Raw genomic sequence first — 19450 nt, forward strand, 5'->3', positions numbered from 1 at the left:
TTAACAGCTCCGTACAGCGCTGCCACCTGTCGGAAGTCAATGAAACTATACGAGACGAAGCGGGAATGTTTGAAAATATTCCACAAGAAATTTCCGGTTTTTTCAACCAAAATTGGCCGAGAAAAAAAATGTGTTGCATTACTTATTGAACTGCCCTCGTACATAACTGCAAAATGAGGAAACAAAGTTCTTCAAAATGGAACACAGAGACATCTGCTACCCCATCATGCCAGGGCATCAGTTGAACATTTTCTGTATCCAGAAAAGCCCTTACAGGACCTGCAACATGTGGTCGTGCATTATCCTGCTGAAATGTAGGGTTTCGAAGGGATCGGATGAAGGGTAGAGCCACGGGTTGTAACACATCTGAAATGTAACGTCCACTGTTCAAAGTGCCGTCATTGGGAACAAGAGATGACCGAGACGTGTAACCAATGGCACCCCATACCATCACGCCGGGTGATACGCCAGTATGGCAATGACGAATACATGTGCGTTCACCGCGATGTCGCCAAACACGGATGCGACCATCGTGATGCTGTAAACAGAACCTGGATTCATCCGAAAAAATGACATTTGGCCATTCGTGCACCCAGGTTCGTCGTTGAGTACACCATCGCAGGCGGTCCTGTCTGTGATGCAGCGTCAACGGTAACCTCAACCACGGTCTCCGAGCTGATAGTCCATGCTGCTGCAAACGTCGTCGAACTGTTCTTGCAGATGGTTGTTGTCTTGCAAACGTCCCCATCTGTTGACTCAGGGATCGAGACGTGGCTGCACGATCCGTTACAGCCAGGCGGATAACATGCCTGTCATCTCGACTGCTAGTGGTACGAGGCTGTTGGGATACAGCACGGCGTTCCGTATTACCCTCTTGAACCCACCGATTCCATATTCTGCTAACAGCCATTGGATATCGACCAACTCGAGCAGCAATGTCGCGATACGATAAACCGCAATCGCGATAGGCTACAATCCGGCGTTTATCAAAGTCGGAAACGTGATGCTACGCATTACTCCTGCTAACACGAGGCATCACAACAACGTTTCACCAGGCAACGCCGGTCAACTGCTGGTTGTGTATGAGAAATCGGTTGGAAACTTTCCTCATATCAGCACGTTGTAGGTGTCGCCACCGGCGCCAAGCTTGTGTGAATGCTCTGAAAAGCTAATCATTTGCATATCAGAGCATCTTCTTCCTGTCGGCTAAATTTCGCTTCTGTAGCACGCCATCTTCGTGGTGTAGCAATTTTAATGGCCAGTAGTGTAGATTGTGTTTGCCGCTTCAGGGTGAAGACGTGTACAGCTAGTTACAATACTGGTCGTTCTAGAACATATATACACATATTGACTTTAGTTACAAGAAATAAAGCATTTTTGTACCCTTTATCTGCTTTACGACATTTTGCTTCTGTCGTAATCCTGGGTGGTTATAATTAAACTTGCCCTATTTAATACGTTATAACACGGACACTAATTACCGTACGAGTACCAAACTTGGTAGCATTAATGACCGGAGTATGGGGTGCGTGATGTCCATGCGTCACAGCGCCACCGTCCAGTTCCAACTCTGGCCACCAGGTGCCGTGATGTTCAGTCATCGTGATTCATAGTCTCACACACCTGACCAGTCGCAGTGCGCTTGTTGACGTGTCAGTATGAGCAAGGACAAAAGAGCAGGGGTTACTGGTGAAGCTCTATTATCAAAACAACAGTAATGCTGTAGCTCCACTTCTAGTACACTCCTGGAAATGGAAAAAAGAACACATTGACACCGGTGTGTCAGACCCACCATACTTGCTCCGGACACTGCGAGAGGGCTGTACAAGCAATGATCACACGCACGGCACAGCGGACACACCAGGAACCGCGGTGTTGGCCGTCGAATGGCGCTAGCTGCGCAGCATTTGTGCACCGCCGCCGTCAGTGTCAGCCAGTTTGCCGTGGCATACGGAGCTCCATCGCAGTCTTTAACACTGGTAGCATGCCGCGACAGCGTGGACGTGAACCGTATGTGCAGTTGACGGACTTTGAGCGAGGGCGTATAGTGGGCATGCGGGAGGCCGGGTGGACGTACCGCCGAATTGCTCAACACGTGTGGCGTGAGCTCTCCACAGTACATCGATGTTGTCGCCAGTGGTCGGCGGAAGGTGCACGTGCCCGTCGACCTGGGACCGGACCGCAGCGACGCACGGATGCACGCCAAGACCGTAGGATCCTACGCAGTGCCGTAGGGGACCGCACCGCCACTTCCCAGCAAATTAGGGACACTGTTGCTCCTGAGGTATCGGCGAGGACCATTCGCAACCGTCTCCATGAAGCTGGGCTACGGCCCCGCACACCGTTAGGCCGTCTTCCGCTCACGCCCCAAATTCGTGCAGCCCGCCTCCAGTGGTGTCGCGACAGGCGTGAATGGAGGGACGAATGGAGACGTGTCGTCTTCAGCGATGAGAGTCGCTTCTGCCTTGGTGCCAATGATGGTCGTATGCGTGTTTGGCGCCGTGCAGGTGAGCGCCACAATCAGGACTGCATACGACCGAGGCACACAGGGCCAACACCCGGCATCATGGTGTGGGGAGCGATCTCCTACACTGGCCGTACACCACTGGTGATCGTCGAGGGGACACTGAATAGTGCACGGTACATCCAAACCGTCATCGAACCCATCGTTCTACCATTCCTAGACCGGCAAGGGAACTTGCTGTTCCAACAGGACAATGCACGTCCGCATGTATCCCGTGCCACCCAACGTGCTCTAGAAGGTGTAAGTCAACTACCCTGGCCAGCAAGATCTCCGGATCTGTCCCCCATTGAGCATGTTTGGGACTGGATGAAGCGTCGTCTCACGCGGTCTGCACGTCCAGCACGAACGCTGGTCCAACTGAGGCGCCAGGTGGAAATGGCGTGGCAAGCCGTTCCACAGGATTACATCCAGCATCTCTACGATCGTCTCCATGGGAGAATAGCAGCCTGCATTGCTGCGAAAGGTGGATATACACTGTACTAGTGCCGACATTGTGCATGCTCTGTTGCCTATGTCTATGTGCCTGTGGTTCTGTCAGTGTGATCATGTGATGTATCTGACCCCAGGAATGTGTCAATAAAGTTTCCCCTTCCTGGGACAATGAATTCACGGTGTTCTTATTTCAATTTCCAGGAGTGTATATCGCCGGCCAGAAGGATTACAAAAGGGTCCTCTTTCTCCACCTGCTGTGCGGAGCGTGACGAAGAAGTTCGAATCAACTGGAGAACAGGGCGTCGCTCCGGGAAGAGGCCGAGGAGCGGTTGCACCACAGGTAGTTGATGAAATCACTGTTGCTACTTCAGGCAACGCTGCGCGCAATTCCCAGTCGTCAGGTAGTAGGCATGCTGTGTCATGACATTTAAACTTTCCGTGGCCCACTGTTCGGAAGGTGCTTTGAACCAATCTCAAATGGTATGCGTACAACTTCCATGTCTTATAGCATCTTGCACCACAGGACTCACAACAACGAGTTGACTTCGCCCTCCAGTTTCTCGCAAGGGTTGAAGTTAAAGAGGGCTGGCCCTGGTCCATGCTATGGACAGACAAAGCTCATTTTTCTCCGACGGACGAGGTGAACACACAGACTTGCGAATGTGGGGATCTTCATCTCCAGTCATTCTGCATGAAGTTCCTCTGTACGGTGAACGTGTCACCGTAAGGTGTGGCTTCATGCCAACGTTCATCATTGGCACATTCTTTTAACACTACTGGCCATTAAAATTGCTACACCACGAAGATCACGTGCTACAGACGTGAAATTTAACCGACAGATGCTGTGACATGCAAATGATTAGCTTTTCAGAGCATTCACACAAGGTTGGCGCCGGTGGCGACACCTACAACGTGTTGACATGAGGAAAGTTTCCAACCCATTTCTCATACACAAACAGCAGTTGACCGGCGTTGCCTGGTGAAACGTTGTTGTGATGCCTCGTGTTAGCAGGAGTAATGCGTACCATCACGTTTCCGACTTTGATAAAGGTCGGATTGTAGCCTATCGCGATTGGGGTGTATCGTATCGCGACGTTGCTGGTCGTGTTGGTCGAGATCCAATGACTGTTTAGCAGAATATGGAATCGGTGGGTTCAGGAGGGTAATACGGAACGCCGTGCTGTATCCCAACGGCCTCGTACCACTAGCAGTCGAGATGACAGGCATGTTATCCGCATGGCTGTAACGGATCGTGCAGCCACGTCTCGATCCCTGAGTCAACAGATGTGGACGTTTGCAAGACTACAACCATCTGCACAAACAGTTCGACGACGTTTGTAGCAGCGTGGACTTTCAGCTCGGAGACCATGGCTGCGGTTACCGTTGACGCTGCATCACAGACAGGAGCGCCTGCGATGGTATACTCAACGACGAACCTGGGTACACGAAACGTCACTTTTTCGGATGAATCCAGGTTCTGTTTACAGCATCATGATGGTCGCATCCGTGTTTGGCGACATCGCGGCGAACGCACAATGGAAGCGAGTATTCGTCATTGGCAAACTGGCGTATCACCCGGCGTGATGGTGTGGGATGCCATTGATTACACGTCTCGGTCACCTCTTGTTCACATTGACGGCACTTTGAACAGTGGACGTTACATTTCAGATGTGTTACGACCCGTGGCTCTACCCTTCATTCGATCCCTGCGAAACACTACATTTCAGCAGGATAATGCACGACCGCATGTTTCTGGTCCTGTACGGGCCTTTCTGGATACAGAAAATGTTAGACTGCTGCCCTGGCCAGCACATTCTCCAGATCTCTCACCAACTGAAAACGTCTGGTCAATGGTGGCCGAGCAACTGGCTCGTCACAATACAGCAGTCACTACTCTTGATGAACTGTGGTATCGTGTTGAAGCTGCATGGGCAGCTGTACCTGTACACGCTATCCAAGCTCTGTTTGACTCGATGCCCAGGCATATCAATGCCGTTATTGCAGCCTGAGGTGGTTGTTCTGGGCACTGATTTCTCAGGATCTATGTACCCAAATTGCGTGAAAATGTAATCACATGTCAGTTCTAGTATAATATCTTTGTCCAATGAATATCCGCTTATGATCTGCATTTCTTCTTGGTGTAGCAATTTTAACTGCCAGTAGTGTATGAACAGGTTGGCGCTCACGGACCAAAGCATTCCAGTGTGACCGGCCAATGTTATTGCGATATGCTTCGCAAGCATGTCATACGCACCCTACAGGAGAGAGACGCATTGAACTCAACAGTTTTCATGCAAGATGGGGGCCCCACCACACATCGCTTCTCCGAAACACATTTGGAAACGATCGAATTATCAGCCGATCGTTTTCGAATGGTTGGCCGGTACTATCACCTGATCTCACTCCCTGTGATTTCTGGTTGTGGGACTGCCTGACGGACAGGGCTTACCATGGAAACTTACACGCATGTGGTGACCTGAAGCGCAGTATATCTACATCTACATCTACATTTATACTCCGCAAGCCACCCAACGGTGTGTGGCGGAGGGCACTTTACGTGCCACTGTCATTACCTCCCTTTCCTGTTCCAGTCGCATATGGTTCGCGGGAAGAACGACTGTCTGAAAGCCTCCGTGCGCGCTCTAATCTCTCTAATTTTACATTCGTGATCTCCTCGGGAGGTATAAGTAGGGGGAAGCAATATATTCGATACCTCATCCAGAAACGCACCCTCTCGAAACCTGGCGAGCAATCTACACCGCGATGCAGAGCGCCTCTCTTGCAGAGTCTGCCACTTGAGTTTATTAAACATCTCCGTAACGCTATTACGGTTACCAAATAACCCTGTGACGAAATGCGCCGCTCTTCTTTGGACCTTCTCTATCTCCTCCGTCAAACCGATCTGGTACGGATCCCACACTGATGAGCAATACTCAAGTATAGGTCGAACGAGTGTTTTGTAAGCCACCTCCTTTGTTGATGGACCACATTTTCCAAGCACTCTCCCAATGAACCTCAACCTGGTACCCGCCTTACCAACAATTAATTTTATATGATCATTCCACTTCAAATCGCTCCGCACGCATACTCCCAGATATTTTACAGAAGTAACTGCTATCAGTGTTTGTTCCGCTATCATATAATCATACAATAATGGATCCTTCTTTCTATGTATTCGCAATACATTACATTTGTCTATGTTAAGGGACAGTTGCCACTCCCTGCACCAAGTGCCTATCCGCTGCAGATCTTCCTGCATTTCGCTACAATTTTCTAATGCTGCAACTTCTCTGTATACTACAGCATTATCCGCGAAAAGCCGCATGGATCTTCCGACACTATCTACTAGGTCAAGAGAGGTAGCAAGCATATCTACGAACATGCTTCGTTCTGTTGTGCAGAATGCAATCCTGCACTTTCAGACTCTTCTGGACACTGATCGGCGCCATATTGGGCCCCTTTTGTAACAGTAATGGTAACGGTATGAAATGGTATGTTACACCATAGCAGCACAGTGCTTTAATTGAATTGATTCTGCGTTGTTTCTCTTCCCCATGTCATTGTTATTAATGCTACCAAGTTTGGTTTGCGCGTTGTAACGTGTTAATTGGGAAACTTTAATTATAACCAGCTGGTAGACTGCAACGACCACGTTATTTACGCAACGGCACGAAACTGTTCAAAATTAATTTTGACGCATTACAACATGTCCTGGGAATATGAACGTTCTATTCTAGCAGTCCAAGGTGTTCTGTTTCTTTTTCTGAACATGAGTGTGTATATATACACCATTCAGGCCTACATGGATCGGCAATCCAAACTCGTCACAATTGTACCCGCTTCTCTGGAAACGCGATGGAAAAGGGCAGCACACGACCAATATTTACAGCGAACAGCGTCTGGTGTTAACAAAAGAACAAAAAATGAAATGATCGTATGACATTTATTGGCCGGGATATCCCCTTCGGGGTTCGCCGCCGTATTGCAAGTGTTTTTTTTAGTTGACGCCCCTTCGGTGACTTGCGTGTCAATCATGATGAAACTGATGACGAAGGACACACAACACCCGGTCCCATGCCGGAAATCGAACCCGGGCCTCCTTGCGTGGTAGGCGGTAACACTATCGGTGCGCTACGGTAGCGGACGACAAAAGAACAGAAGACGTACTACGACTCATTTCAGAGATTTTGGTCCACCGTTAGTTCTAAATGGCAGGGAAATAACCCTTTCTTCCTCTGTAAAGAAGTGGGAGATAATTCTGAGCCATCACTTGAACTGGACGGAGCACACAACTGCAGTGTTCAAGGCGTCAACGTCACTTCTTTCAATACAGAAATATAAAAAACAAATTCCTTTTGAGCTTAAAAAGAAACTTTTAGTCTCTCTAAAACTCCCCATTTTTTATTACGGTGGTTCTATTCATAAAGGACTTTCGTACCAGAGCTCACGCCAGCTGAAACTGGCAATGAATGGTTGTGTACCAACGTTTGTGACGCAAGCTGTTTCGACCATATCACTCCTGATTATGGACAATTATCATGGCTACAAGCCAACAGGTGTAGAGATTATCATATCGGGTGTTTGATGTACGGTCTTCTCAATCATTGCACTCCCTGTTTCTTATTTTCAAACCTTACGCTGCTATCTGAACAGAACAGCAGAAATACTCGTTCTCAAGAAAATAAAATTCTTCGTACCACTACACGGCACTGACATGTTTCTTAAATCATTCTCTATATCAGGAAGGCGACTTTGGAAAAATCAAAACATCAGAGAAACTAAAATCGTTTCAAACTTCAAAAAACAGCTAGTGGTCCACCTTCTGTGACAGTAGCTATCTCTTCGGTGTGTTTGCGATTCACCCTCGTCAACTCTCCCTCCCCCATGATCTTTCCCTCCCCCTTGTCTACAGAATTCTCTATTGATGTTTGTTCTTTCTTAATAGTTATTATCACCTTCATTTCAGAGCTCTCCTGTTTCATTATCCCTTCTACATATGACGATAGTAAACATGGATTCAAATGTGCTAAATTTTCCAGTATTCATTTCAGAGTTCTCCTGTTTCATTATCCCTTCTACATATGACGATAGTAAACTTGGATTCAAATGTGCTTAACTTTCCAGTATTACTTTTAATGCCCTCTATTATTGTTATTATTATTATTATTATTCCTGTTACTGTCACTATTATTATTACAAATGGTATTATAAATGCAAATTATTATTATTGTGAGCGTCATGTAGTACTTTTGATATGTCTTGTTTCTGTTTAGATGTAGTTTGACAGAGAACTGAAAGACGTAAGTCGAAACAAGGCCCCGGGAGTAGACAACATTCCAATAGAACTACTGACAGCCTTGGGAGAGTCAACCCTGACAAAACTCTACCATCTGGTGAGCCAGATGTATGAGACAGGCGAAATACCCTCAGATTTCAAGAAGAATTTAATAATTCCAGTTCCAAAGAAAGCAGGTGTTGACAGATGCGAAAATTACCGAACTAATAGTTTAATATATACTAACGCGATTGGAAAATATGGTAGAAGCTGACCTCGGGGAAGATCAGTGTTTGGAACTTATCTTAGAAGAAAGATTAAGGAAAGGCAAACCTACGTTTCTAGCATTTGTAGACTTAGAAGAAGCTTTTGATAATGTTGACTGGAATACTATCTTTCAAATTCTGAAGGTGGCAGAGGTAAAATACAGGCAGCGAAAGGCTATTTACAATTTGTACAGAAACCAGATGGCAGTTATAAAGAGTCGAGGGGCATGAAAGACAAGCAGTGGGTAGAAAGAGAGTGAGACAGGGTGGTAGCCTATCTTCGATGTTATTCAGTCTGTGCATTGAAGCAAGCACCGAAGGTTTTGTGGCGGCGTTCGTAGCGACAATCAATTCGCTGTAGAAACGGCTTACGAAGTCACCGCCACACTTTTAATAGCGGGCCGACCGGTCCGCTGGAACAGTGAACAGAAAGATGAAAACCCAAACATTCTGATTAAATAAAAGTCGGTACTTATCTTTATTAATGAAGATACAGAAACACAGTAGTGAACTCCGTGTCTACAGAGATCTGTCTAGTTCGAGTCGGAGCGGCTAGGTCAGCGTCGGCTGACGACAAACAACACCTCTGCTGCGATGAACACACAACTGACTAGCAAGTACACAATTCGGTGGCGAGTATACAACTGAGCGGCGAATACAGAACTGTCCTAGCGCTCGCGACTCCAGCGCTTAAGAACCCAGAAGCCAGCGGTGGCGCGCGCAGACTTGCGGCGATTTGCTGTCTCGCTGGCGCTGCTTATGCGGACGGCGTCCGGACTTTGATGCTGCCAACCTTTTGGCAGCGGGCTCGGGTGGCATTACTGGCTAGGATATAACAGAAGGAAACAAAATAAAAATTCGGAGTAGGAATTAAAATCCATGGAGAAGAAACAAAAACCTTAAGGTTCGCCGATGACATTGTAATTCTGTTGGAGACAGCAAAGGACCTGGAAGAGCAGTTGAACGGAATGGACAGTGTCTTGAAAGGAGGATATAAGATGAACATCAACAAAAGCAAAACGAGGGTAATGGAATGTAGTCGAATTAAGTCGGGTGATGCTGAGGGAATTAGATTAGGAAATGGGACACTTAAAGAAGTTGATGAGTTTTGTTATTTGGGGAGCAAAATAATTGATTATGGTTGAAGTAGAGAGGATATAAAATGTAGACTGGCAATGGCAAGGAAATCGTTTCTGAATAAGAGAAATTTGTTAACATCGAGTATAGATTTAAATGTCAGGAAGTCGTTTCTGAAATTATTTGTATGGAGTGTAGCCGTATATGGAAGTGAAACATGGACGATAAATAGTTTGGACAAGAAGAGAATAGAAGCTTTCGAAATGTGGTGCTACAGAAGAATGCTGAAGATTAGATGGGTAGATCACATAACTAATGAGGAGGTATTGAATAGAATTGGGGAGAAGAGAAATTTGTGACACAACTTGACAAGAAGAAGGGATCGGTTCGTAGGGCACGTTCTGAGCCATCAAGGGATCGCCGAATTAGTATAGGAGGGCTGCGTGGAGGTGAAAATCGTAGAGGGAGACCAAGAGATGAATACACTAAGCAGATTCAGAATGATGTAGGTTGCAGTAGGTACTGGGAGATGAAGAAGCTTTCACAGGATAGAGTAGCATGGAGGGCTGCATTAAATCAGTCTCAGGACTGGAGACCACAACAACAGCAACTGTTTAGATGTAAGAGAGGGCCTTAAGGCTGATAGGATGAAACAAGCAATAAATAAATGTATACGTATTTGACTCTCAACCAGCACAACATAAGTTGGTACCAAAAATTCTCTATTCTTTGTCGAGCTTCTCCAGATCGCACAGTAAGGTCTGTTGGATAAATGCCGAGTTCTACACTGACCTGCCCCAGGTGTTCAGTGGGTTGAGAAGCAGGAAGCTGTGTGCTGTGTTGCAGGTAGCACCATGGTGGGACGTGCCCGCGATCCGGAGTCTGTGCTGGGCTCCAGCGCCAGACCTCTGGAACTGACCGGCCTCTGGTCCCCGCAAGAAGAGGATATCTGGAGCATCAAAAGCGCCCTCCCTCGTGGCATAACGCTGGCATTCATCCTTGGGATGTCGATTATGTCTGTTCTCAAACTAGTGATGGAGCGTCCACGAGAAATAGAGGAGCTAGGCACTTGCATCTTCACAGTAGCAATTCTCTGGGCAGTTTTTTTCAAGGTAAGCAGTTTCAGTCCTATTTTATTTAATTTTCTTTCTTTATTTACTTAACATGATCTGATTAGGGTCCGCAGGTCATCTCCCACGTTGGGCCATGATTTTACATGTGCACTACCCTATTTATATCATAGTTTCCTAAAAACTAATTTCTATATGGCATGTAGTATTATAACAACTTACCCACCAGGGTAGCCGAGAGCGCTAACGCGCTGCTTCCTGGACTCGGGTAGGTGCGCCGGCCCCGGATCGAATCCGCCCGGCGGATGAACGACGTCGGCCAGCGTGCCGGCCAGCCTGGATGTGGTTTTTAGGCGGTTTTCCACATCCTCCTAGGTGAATACCGGGCTGGTCCCCACGTTCCGCCTCGGTTACACGACTCGCATACATTTGACACACATTCACACTATTTCACAATTTACTCTAGACGCAGACAGCTGGGGTACACTACTTCCAGCACGGGGGGTATTGGGTGGCGGCAGGAAGGGCATCCGACCACCCCTTAAACTTAACCATGCCACTTCCGTACTTAACCCTGCCGACCCTGCGCACACATGCGGGATAAAGGCGGTAGCAAAAGAAAGAAAGAATGTAGTGTTATAACGACTTCAGTGTCTAAAGTGGCAATGTGAGTAAATAATACTGACTGTGAACTGTGAAGTTAATACTCGCAGTACTTGTACTACTGCAGTTGCTGCCACTAATAGTGATATAATAATAATAATAATAATAATAATAATAATAATGCATAGAACAGATCTGGTATCTGAAAATGATTCTCCAGATGAGAAACACCCGAAACACAGTGGTCACTTTTGTAGATTTTATAAAGGCCTACGACTCAATAGACAGACTAGCGCTCTGCAACACACATTCAGCATTGACAGAAAGACAAGAGCAATCATTCGGCAAACATTAACTGACACAGTCTCCGAGGTTAAATTTATGGGGGATATCTCTGAACTATTTGAAATCCAAACTGGAGTGCGACAGGGTGACGGACTTTCACCATTACTCTTTAATATCATTCTTGAAAAAATTATCGGGACATGGGAAAAAGAAGTCAAAGGAATCCAAATGGGCATTAGAAAAGATAATAGATTCAATGTGAAGTGTTTAGCTTTTGCAGATGACCTTGGAATCCTCACAAATAATAGAAATGAAGCCACTAACGCCATAGGGAAGTTACACGAAATTGCACAAAGGACTGGCCTGCAAATCTCGTATGGGAAAACCCAGTGCATACAAAGAGTACCACAAGACAAATTGCCTATTGCTACAACCCATGGGAAAATCGTACAAGTACCACATTTTAAGTACCTGGGAGAAATGATCCAGCCATCAGGGGTCAACCTAAAGGTCAATGAGGAAAGAATAAAAAAACTACAGAAAGCATATAAACTCACGTGGAACTATAACAAAAGTCCATATCCATTAACGCAAAATTGAGCCCCTATAACACTGTCGTACTTCCGGAGGCACTGTATGCATCTGAAACAACACAAATAGGTGGACAAACTAAAATCAAAGAAATAGAGAAACAAGAAAGGAAAATTCTCAGGAAAATTTTTGGTCCGATACAAGAGCAAGGAATCTGGAAGAAGAGACCAATATCAGAATTATATAAATACACAGACAAGATGAAGGATACAATAAGGAAAAGAAGAATGCAGTTCTACGGACATATCCACAGGATGAATGAAAACAGAATTTCAAAGAGAATTCTTAAAGTCATCAACTCTGGCAGGGGGAAAAACAAAATGGATAAAAGAAGTTAAAGAGGACCTCAGACAAGCACACACAACAGTAAACGATGCAGAAAATAGAACTGAATTCAGGAACATCATCAGAAAACATAAACTTGACATCACAACACAAAAGAGACCAGGATGCAAATGGACAGCAGAGCGAAAGAAACAACATTGAACACATGAATAAAATTTGGGCTCAGAAAAAAACATAAACAATCATCATAAAGGAATTCAAGTTCAAACGCTCTCTTTAAATGGGAATAATCGAAAATAATAATAATAATAGTAATAGTACTAATAATGATAATAGTAACAATAATCACAGTGGCAAACACAAAAGGAATGTGTAGAAGTAAAAGGTAGGTGTTTTTTGAAATAGCGAGTTCTGGAGGAGGGAAATTTGAGACTTAACTAGCCAAGAATATTGGGAAGAGAGGAAGATGTTTGGAAGTAGGATGTACAAGGAAAACGTGTGCTCACAGAAACAATGGTAATCTTTATTGTTGTTTTAGTAGAAATGTCACTAACTATTTTCTGAAGTTGGAGATGTTACTCAGTTCTCAGATATAACATGGAAGGTTATCCCAGACTCGGGTTTTTGTGCTACTGACAGGGATTTCGAGAAAGTGGCTGACCGATGAGTGACACAGAAAGGATTTTGCTCTGATCGGAATGCGTGTTTCTACCATGTTGTTGAGATAAGAGCAGCACTGCACAACCTTTCACTCACCGTCTCCATTAATTCTTTACACACGAATGCACAGATTAGTTATCAGACTTGTGAATATTTCTGATACCTCATTATACTAAAGTTAAGCTTATTAGTAACAAAACAATAAGTATAATGCCTTGTGGTGTGGATAGGTTGCACTTGCGGGAAACTCAGACTGTTGATGATTTCTGGAAATTAGGCACATAGTGAAAGACGGAAAATCAGTGACAAGTGTTCATTTTTACATTTCAAAGAATACGCGTAACTGCTTTGGTGGAAGTTAACACTCAGAAGCTGCTGAAAGTTGGGAAATTAGACTGTGTACCTGACAAACTGCAGCGATACTAAATCTCGTAGCCTAGGGGATGTTAACCAAACTTACACCCATGTCGCTTTAATTATTAAAAATAATAAAATTGTTCCGATGTATTAATCAGATTTAAATTTTACTAGACTGATCATAGGTGCTGCGATCCAAATAAAGTTATCTAACTACAAATCGTTAAATATAATGTTTATTGTTCTGTATCACACGTAGTGAAAAAATTCTGATGAGCAAACCACACTACAAAATTAAATGATTTGAAATTAGCTCGAGTCCCCAATATAGTCGTTGACAAACATACTATATAATTAAAATAACAGAGAAAACACACCAAATGCTCATTGCCCAAATAGTTCAGAATCAAATCAACACCGTCACAGTAAAATGGGAGTCTGATAAATGCACGACGAAGCGAACCAAAGTGTTGTGCAGCCTTTAAGTCAACAGAGTTCCGCTAGTTAACTGACTTCAAGTTAAACTCAATGCAAATAACTCCAAGTCACATCCAGGTTTTAACTCGTGATAAATACAGGCCCACTGAACCACTCAGAGAATAAAAGGAGAGTTCCACACTGTCGCCTTTTCTAAGTCACACTAAACTATCTCGTCCCAATAAACTGGTACGGAAAACTTCTACGTCCCAGAAGTAAGTAGCTAGACGACCACCCAAGCCGATATAGGTATTGTCTCCACAACTTCATGTAGAATAGTGCAGAAGACACAACTCCGAGAGGTGAATCCCCTCCACGCCCACACCGGCTTGATGGCCAACTCGAAAGGTCTACTGCCATCTCTAATAAGGGTTAGTTTTCCCTAATGTGAGGTGTCGCAGGATGTGGGTACTAGGATGTTTGCGTACGTCTGCTTAAGGTTAACCATTTATACGTGCTCATCTGGAGATGCACTACTGGCCATTAAAACTCCTACACCAAGAAGAAATACAGATGATAAACGGGTATACATTGGACAAATATATTATACTAGAACTGATATATGATTACATTTTCAAGCACTTTGAGAGCATAGATCCCGAGAAATCAGTATCCAGAACAACCACCTCTGGCCGTAATAACGGCCTTGATACGCCTGGGCATTGAGTCAGAGAGACTTTGGATGGCGTGTACAGCTACAGCTGCTCCTTGCAGCTTCCTCCGTCACCATTGACCAGACGTTTTCAGTTGGTGAGAGATCTGGAGAATGTGCTGGCCAGGACAGTAGTCGGAACATTTTCTGTATCCAGGAAGGCCCGTACAGGACCTGCAACATGCGGTCGTGCATTATCCTGCTGAAATGTAGGGTTTCGCAGCTATCGAATGAAGGGTAGAGCCACCGGTCGTAACACATCTGAAATGTAACGTCCACTGTTCAAAGTGCCGTCAATGCGAACAAGAGGTGACCGAGACGTGTAACCAATGGCACCCCATACCATCACGCTGGGTGATACGCCAGTATGGCGATGACGAATACACCCTTCCAATGTGCGTTCACCACGTTGCCGCCAAACACGGATGCCACCATCATGATGCTTTAAACAGAACCTGGATTCATCCGAAAAAATGACGTTTTGCCATTCGTGCTGCCAGTTTCGTTGTTGAGTACACCATTGCAGGCGCTCCTGTCTGTGATGCAGCGTCAAGGGTAACCGCAATTACGGTCTCCGAGCTGATAGTCCATGCCGCTGTAAACGTCGCCCAACTGATCGTGGAGATGGTTGTTGTCTTGCAAACGTCCCCATCTGTTGACTCAGGGATCGTGGCTGCACGTTCGGTTACAGCCAAGCTGATAATATGCCTGTCATCTCGACTGCTCGTGATACGAGGCCGTTGGGATCCAGCACGACGTTCCGTATTACACTCCTGAACCCACCGATTCCATATTCTGCTAACAGTCATTGGATCTCGACCAACGCGAACAGCAATGTCGTGATACGGTAATCCGCAATCGCGATAAGCTACAATCCGACCTTTATCAAGGTCGGATACGTGACGGTACGCATTTCTCCTCCTTACACAAGGCACCACAACAACGTTTCACCAGGCAACGGCGGTCAACTGTTGTTTGTGTATGAGAAATCGGTTGGAAACTTTCCTCATGTCAGCACGTTGTAGGTGTCACCACCGGCGCGAACCTTGTGTCAATGCTCTGAAAAGCTAATCATTTGCATATCACAGCATCTTCTTCCTGTCGGTTAAATTTCGCGTCTGTAGCACGTCATCTTCGTGGTGTAGCAATTTTAATGGCCATTACTGTAGAATCATACGACGAACACGATGGTCTTCCATCTTGATAGTGCCACGTGTCCATCCAGAGCGTGATCTTCTTGCAGTCGTACATTCTGGTGACCACCGCTGCCAGCTATCATGTACAGTGGATACATTCCTGCCAAGTCTTTCTGCGGTATCATAGAGGGAACACCCAACTTCTTGTAGCCCTATTACTCGATCTGTCCAAACTGAGTGAGGTCTTGATAATGGCTTCTTTTTTTTTTGTCTTAAGGGCATTCTCGTTTATCATCAAATCACCACATCCAATCTCAAAGGTAACGAACGTTCACGACCATTACAGCACACGTTTAAAGAAAGCCTTATCTGCATCCTCATAGTGCCTTTACTTGCGCCACTCTTATGCGTTGGCGCATAATCTGAGAATACGTATCTTTCAGATGTAGAAGCACGGCCACCAACATCCGTTTATTCGCATAGTTACTTGTTGATGTTCAAATTTTTTTGCGCTTAGTCTGTGTACAAAGTCATTCATCTCTTTGTGATTGGAGACTGTTGGGCACGACGTCATATCCTGGTACGTGGAGAGTTTAAAGCTCCACATAGCCCCAGCTGCTCTACGCCCTCCAGACAGCCATTAGTGTAGCGCTAGCCTCCACACTACACTGCGCATAACTCGGCCGCCACACTAGACCAAAAACAATCACTTCAGCTCATTTCGGAGAACGTTGTGCCACTAAGTGCAATACACGGAGAATGACTATCGAAAGAACAGCTATATAATTTTGGATTGAAAGCTGGTGCTGTAAAGTAATACCTGAACAATGATTGGAGAAGATTGACCCTACTAGTTCTGGCTGGACACGAGCAAGCCGTAGAAAGAATGTTGCTATAGTCACAAATGAGAATTCAGAGAGATATTGACGGGCAGACACTATAGAGGACCTGATGAAACAACCGAGAATATCCTGAGTTTTTCTGTAGCAGATTACGAGCACAATCCAAAACGCTGTGGCCAAACTGTGCTCTGAAATCACGATAGTCGAAGAGCTGTGGGCATCATGATCATCAGTGTTCTGCCAAAAGGCAGGTTTTCACATGGTAGTTCTCCAGGCTGTCCTGTCTTCTGCCACCCTCTTCAGGTCTGAATAATTTCCTCTTTCCTTTATGTCGTCTGTCATCTTGTATCTCCTTCTTCCTCTCAGTCTTCTCCCACAAACCAATCCTTCGAAAGCATCTGCTAGCAAGCACTCTCTTCTCAATAAATGTCCCAAACAGTTATTTTTCCTTTCTCTTACAACCTTCAGTAGATATCTTCTCTCACCAACCCTTTCCAATACTCTTTCATTACTCACTCTTTCCATCCAGCTTATTCTTTCCATTCTCCTCCACATCCGCATCTCAAATGCTTTTAACCTTTTTTCATCCTCTCGTCTCAGCGCCCATGTTTCTGCCCCACATAGTGCCACACTCCAGACAAAACATTTGCCACGCCTTTTCCTTAGTCCTTTATCTAATTTGCCACATAAGTCTCCTCTTTCTGTTGAATGCCTCCTTCGCTATGGCAATTCGAGTTTTCACCTCCTGGTGACATCTCTTCAGTTATTGTGCTTCCAAGATATTTAAATGCACTTACTTGGATAATGGTATATTGTCCTATTTTAATATTGGACAGTCTGCGTCTTGTACTGATGACTATACTCTTTTGTTTTTTGCTGTGTTTATTTGCATCCCATGTTCCATACAAGCTCCATTCAGATCTTTCAGCATGTTATTCACTGTCCGCTCAGTTTTTGCCACTAATACCATGTCATTAGCAAATCTTATACATTCTATTCTCTTTCCACCAATACATATTCCTGTTTTCCCATCTAAGATTTTCGCAATAATCTCTTCAAGGTATACGTTAAACAACAGCGGTTAAAGGCAACAACCTTGTCTAACACCTCGTTCAATGCTTCTTCCTTCTGATATTTCATTTCCAGTCCTTATCCTTACTTTCTGGTGTAAATATAGATCCTGTATCAGTCGTCTCTCTTTCCAACCTACTCCTTTCCTCTTCAAAATATCAATCAGCTTGTTCCACTGAACTCTGTCAAAAGCCTTTTCTAAATCTACAAAAACAGCAAAGATTTCTCTACCTTTTTCCATATATCTTTCCCCTATAGTTCTTAACAGGCCAATAGCACCTCTTGTTCCTTTTCCTTTTCTAAATCCGAACTGCTCCTCTGGAATCCCTCTATCCAGCTTGCCATAAAGCCATCTATTCAACACTCTCAGCAAGGCTTTAGCTGCATGCGAAATTAGACTGATGGTCCGGTGCTCTTCACATTTTTTAGTATTTCTCTTTTTCTCCATTCGTACCATAACTGTTGCAAGGAAGTCCTCTGGCCATTCCCCTTTGTCATATATCTCGTTACAGAGGTAGACTACTTCTTTTCTTGCCTTGTTTCTCAGACTCTTCAACAGTTCTGCTGGCAAATTATCAATTCCACATACCTTCCTATTCTTCATCTCCTTCAGCTGTGGGCAAAAACATGGTAATCCACTAGTGTGCACTTCTGATAAAAATGAGGACAAACTGTTGTGAAATCTGTAAACAAAAAACAGTTACACTTCCACTATTTTAGATATTTCACACTTGAGCTACTTTGAAGAGTGTTTTGCTTAAGTATATAATTCGTAATTGTGAATATTGCAAAATTATTCATTTGAAATGGTTGCAAAAGCATAATTTCAATTAGTACAATGAAAGAAATCTTCAACATTCTGTTTTTATTTCTCCTAAGTTGTCAAATTTTATTGGTTCAAAATCGCCCTGAGCACTATGGGACTTAACAGCGGAGGTCATCAGTCCCCTAGAACTTAGAACTATTTAAACCTAAGTAATCTAAGGACACCACATACATCCATTCCCGAGGCAGGATTCGAACCAGCGACCGTAGCGGTCGCGCGTTTCCAGACTGAAGTGCCTAGAACCTCTCGGTCACTCCGGCCGGCTTACATTTGATTAGGAACACTTATTTTATTAACTTCTAAATTGCTTACTGTACTTAAACATCTAATCACATGGATTCTATTTCAGACATGTATGGATCTCCATTAGTTACTTTCGGGTTGCTTGAATCCGGCATTAAGGTTTCGAAATAGTTTTCTGTACTTCTCCAGTGAGACTGGATTAATGTCCCTTTATTTGCAAAAAATGTTTTGATAGTCATCATAAATATTACTCACTGAAAATTCGTGACCAATCTATATCTTGTCCATATTACGTCGCCTGCTGTAATGGCTTTGATACTTCGGAAGTCTGAAACAAAACATGGCAACCTCAGTGAACACAAGTGGTACTTACACCTCCTGTATCACTGAGACCTGGGCCTTCGCCTTCCCCACAAACACTGTATTCACCTATTCCTAAAACAAAACGTCACTAGTATTTAAATCTTCCTGATCAAACTGAAACCTTCGTTTATTCCTTCTTTTGCTTCCAGAAGTAGTACATTTTCGCTTGTAGCATTCGCCTTGATTTATGGGTTACCAGTTTCTGCCCTCTAAATTGGACCGATATTGGATAACGAAATTGGTGTAGCGTGACAGCTATTAGTGATAGGAAATAACTACTTAGATAGTAGATGAGAAAAGTAACGAAGTGTATGAGACCCGTTCTGTCTCATAAAACTCCAGAAATTTGGGTTACCGTGTTCTTGCCCACAACCCCTGTTACTGTATGCCTGTGGCAAGGAATGGTGGATTACAA

General features: G+C 44.6%; 1 protein-coding gene across 1 annotated transcript in view; it reads left to right on the forward strand.

The window, feature by feature from the left end:
* Positions 1–19450, forward strand: part of LOC124552717 (odorant receptor 43a-like) — a 125360-nt gene that overhangs the window by 19173 nt on the left and 86737 nt on the right. Inside the window, exon 2 of the mRNA XM_047127058.1 lies at positions 10421–10686. Within this exon, the coding sequence (XP_046983014.1) occupies positions 10421–10686 (266 nt within the window). The remainder of the gene's footprint in view (positions 1–10420; positions 10687–19450) is intronic.

The sequence above is a fragment of the Schistocerca americana genome, chromosome 10 (genome assembly GCF_021461395.2).
Source record: "Schistocerca americana isolate TAMUIC-IGC-003095 chromosome 10, iqSchAmer2.1, whole genome shotgun sequence".
Classification (NCBI taxonomy): Eukaryota; Metazoa; Arthropoda; class Insecta; order Orthoptera; family Acrididae; genus Schistocerca; species Schistocerca americana.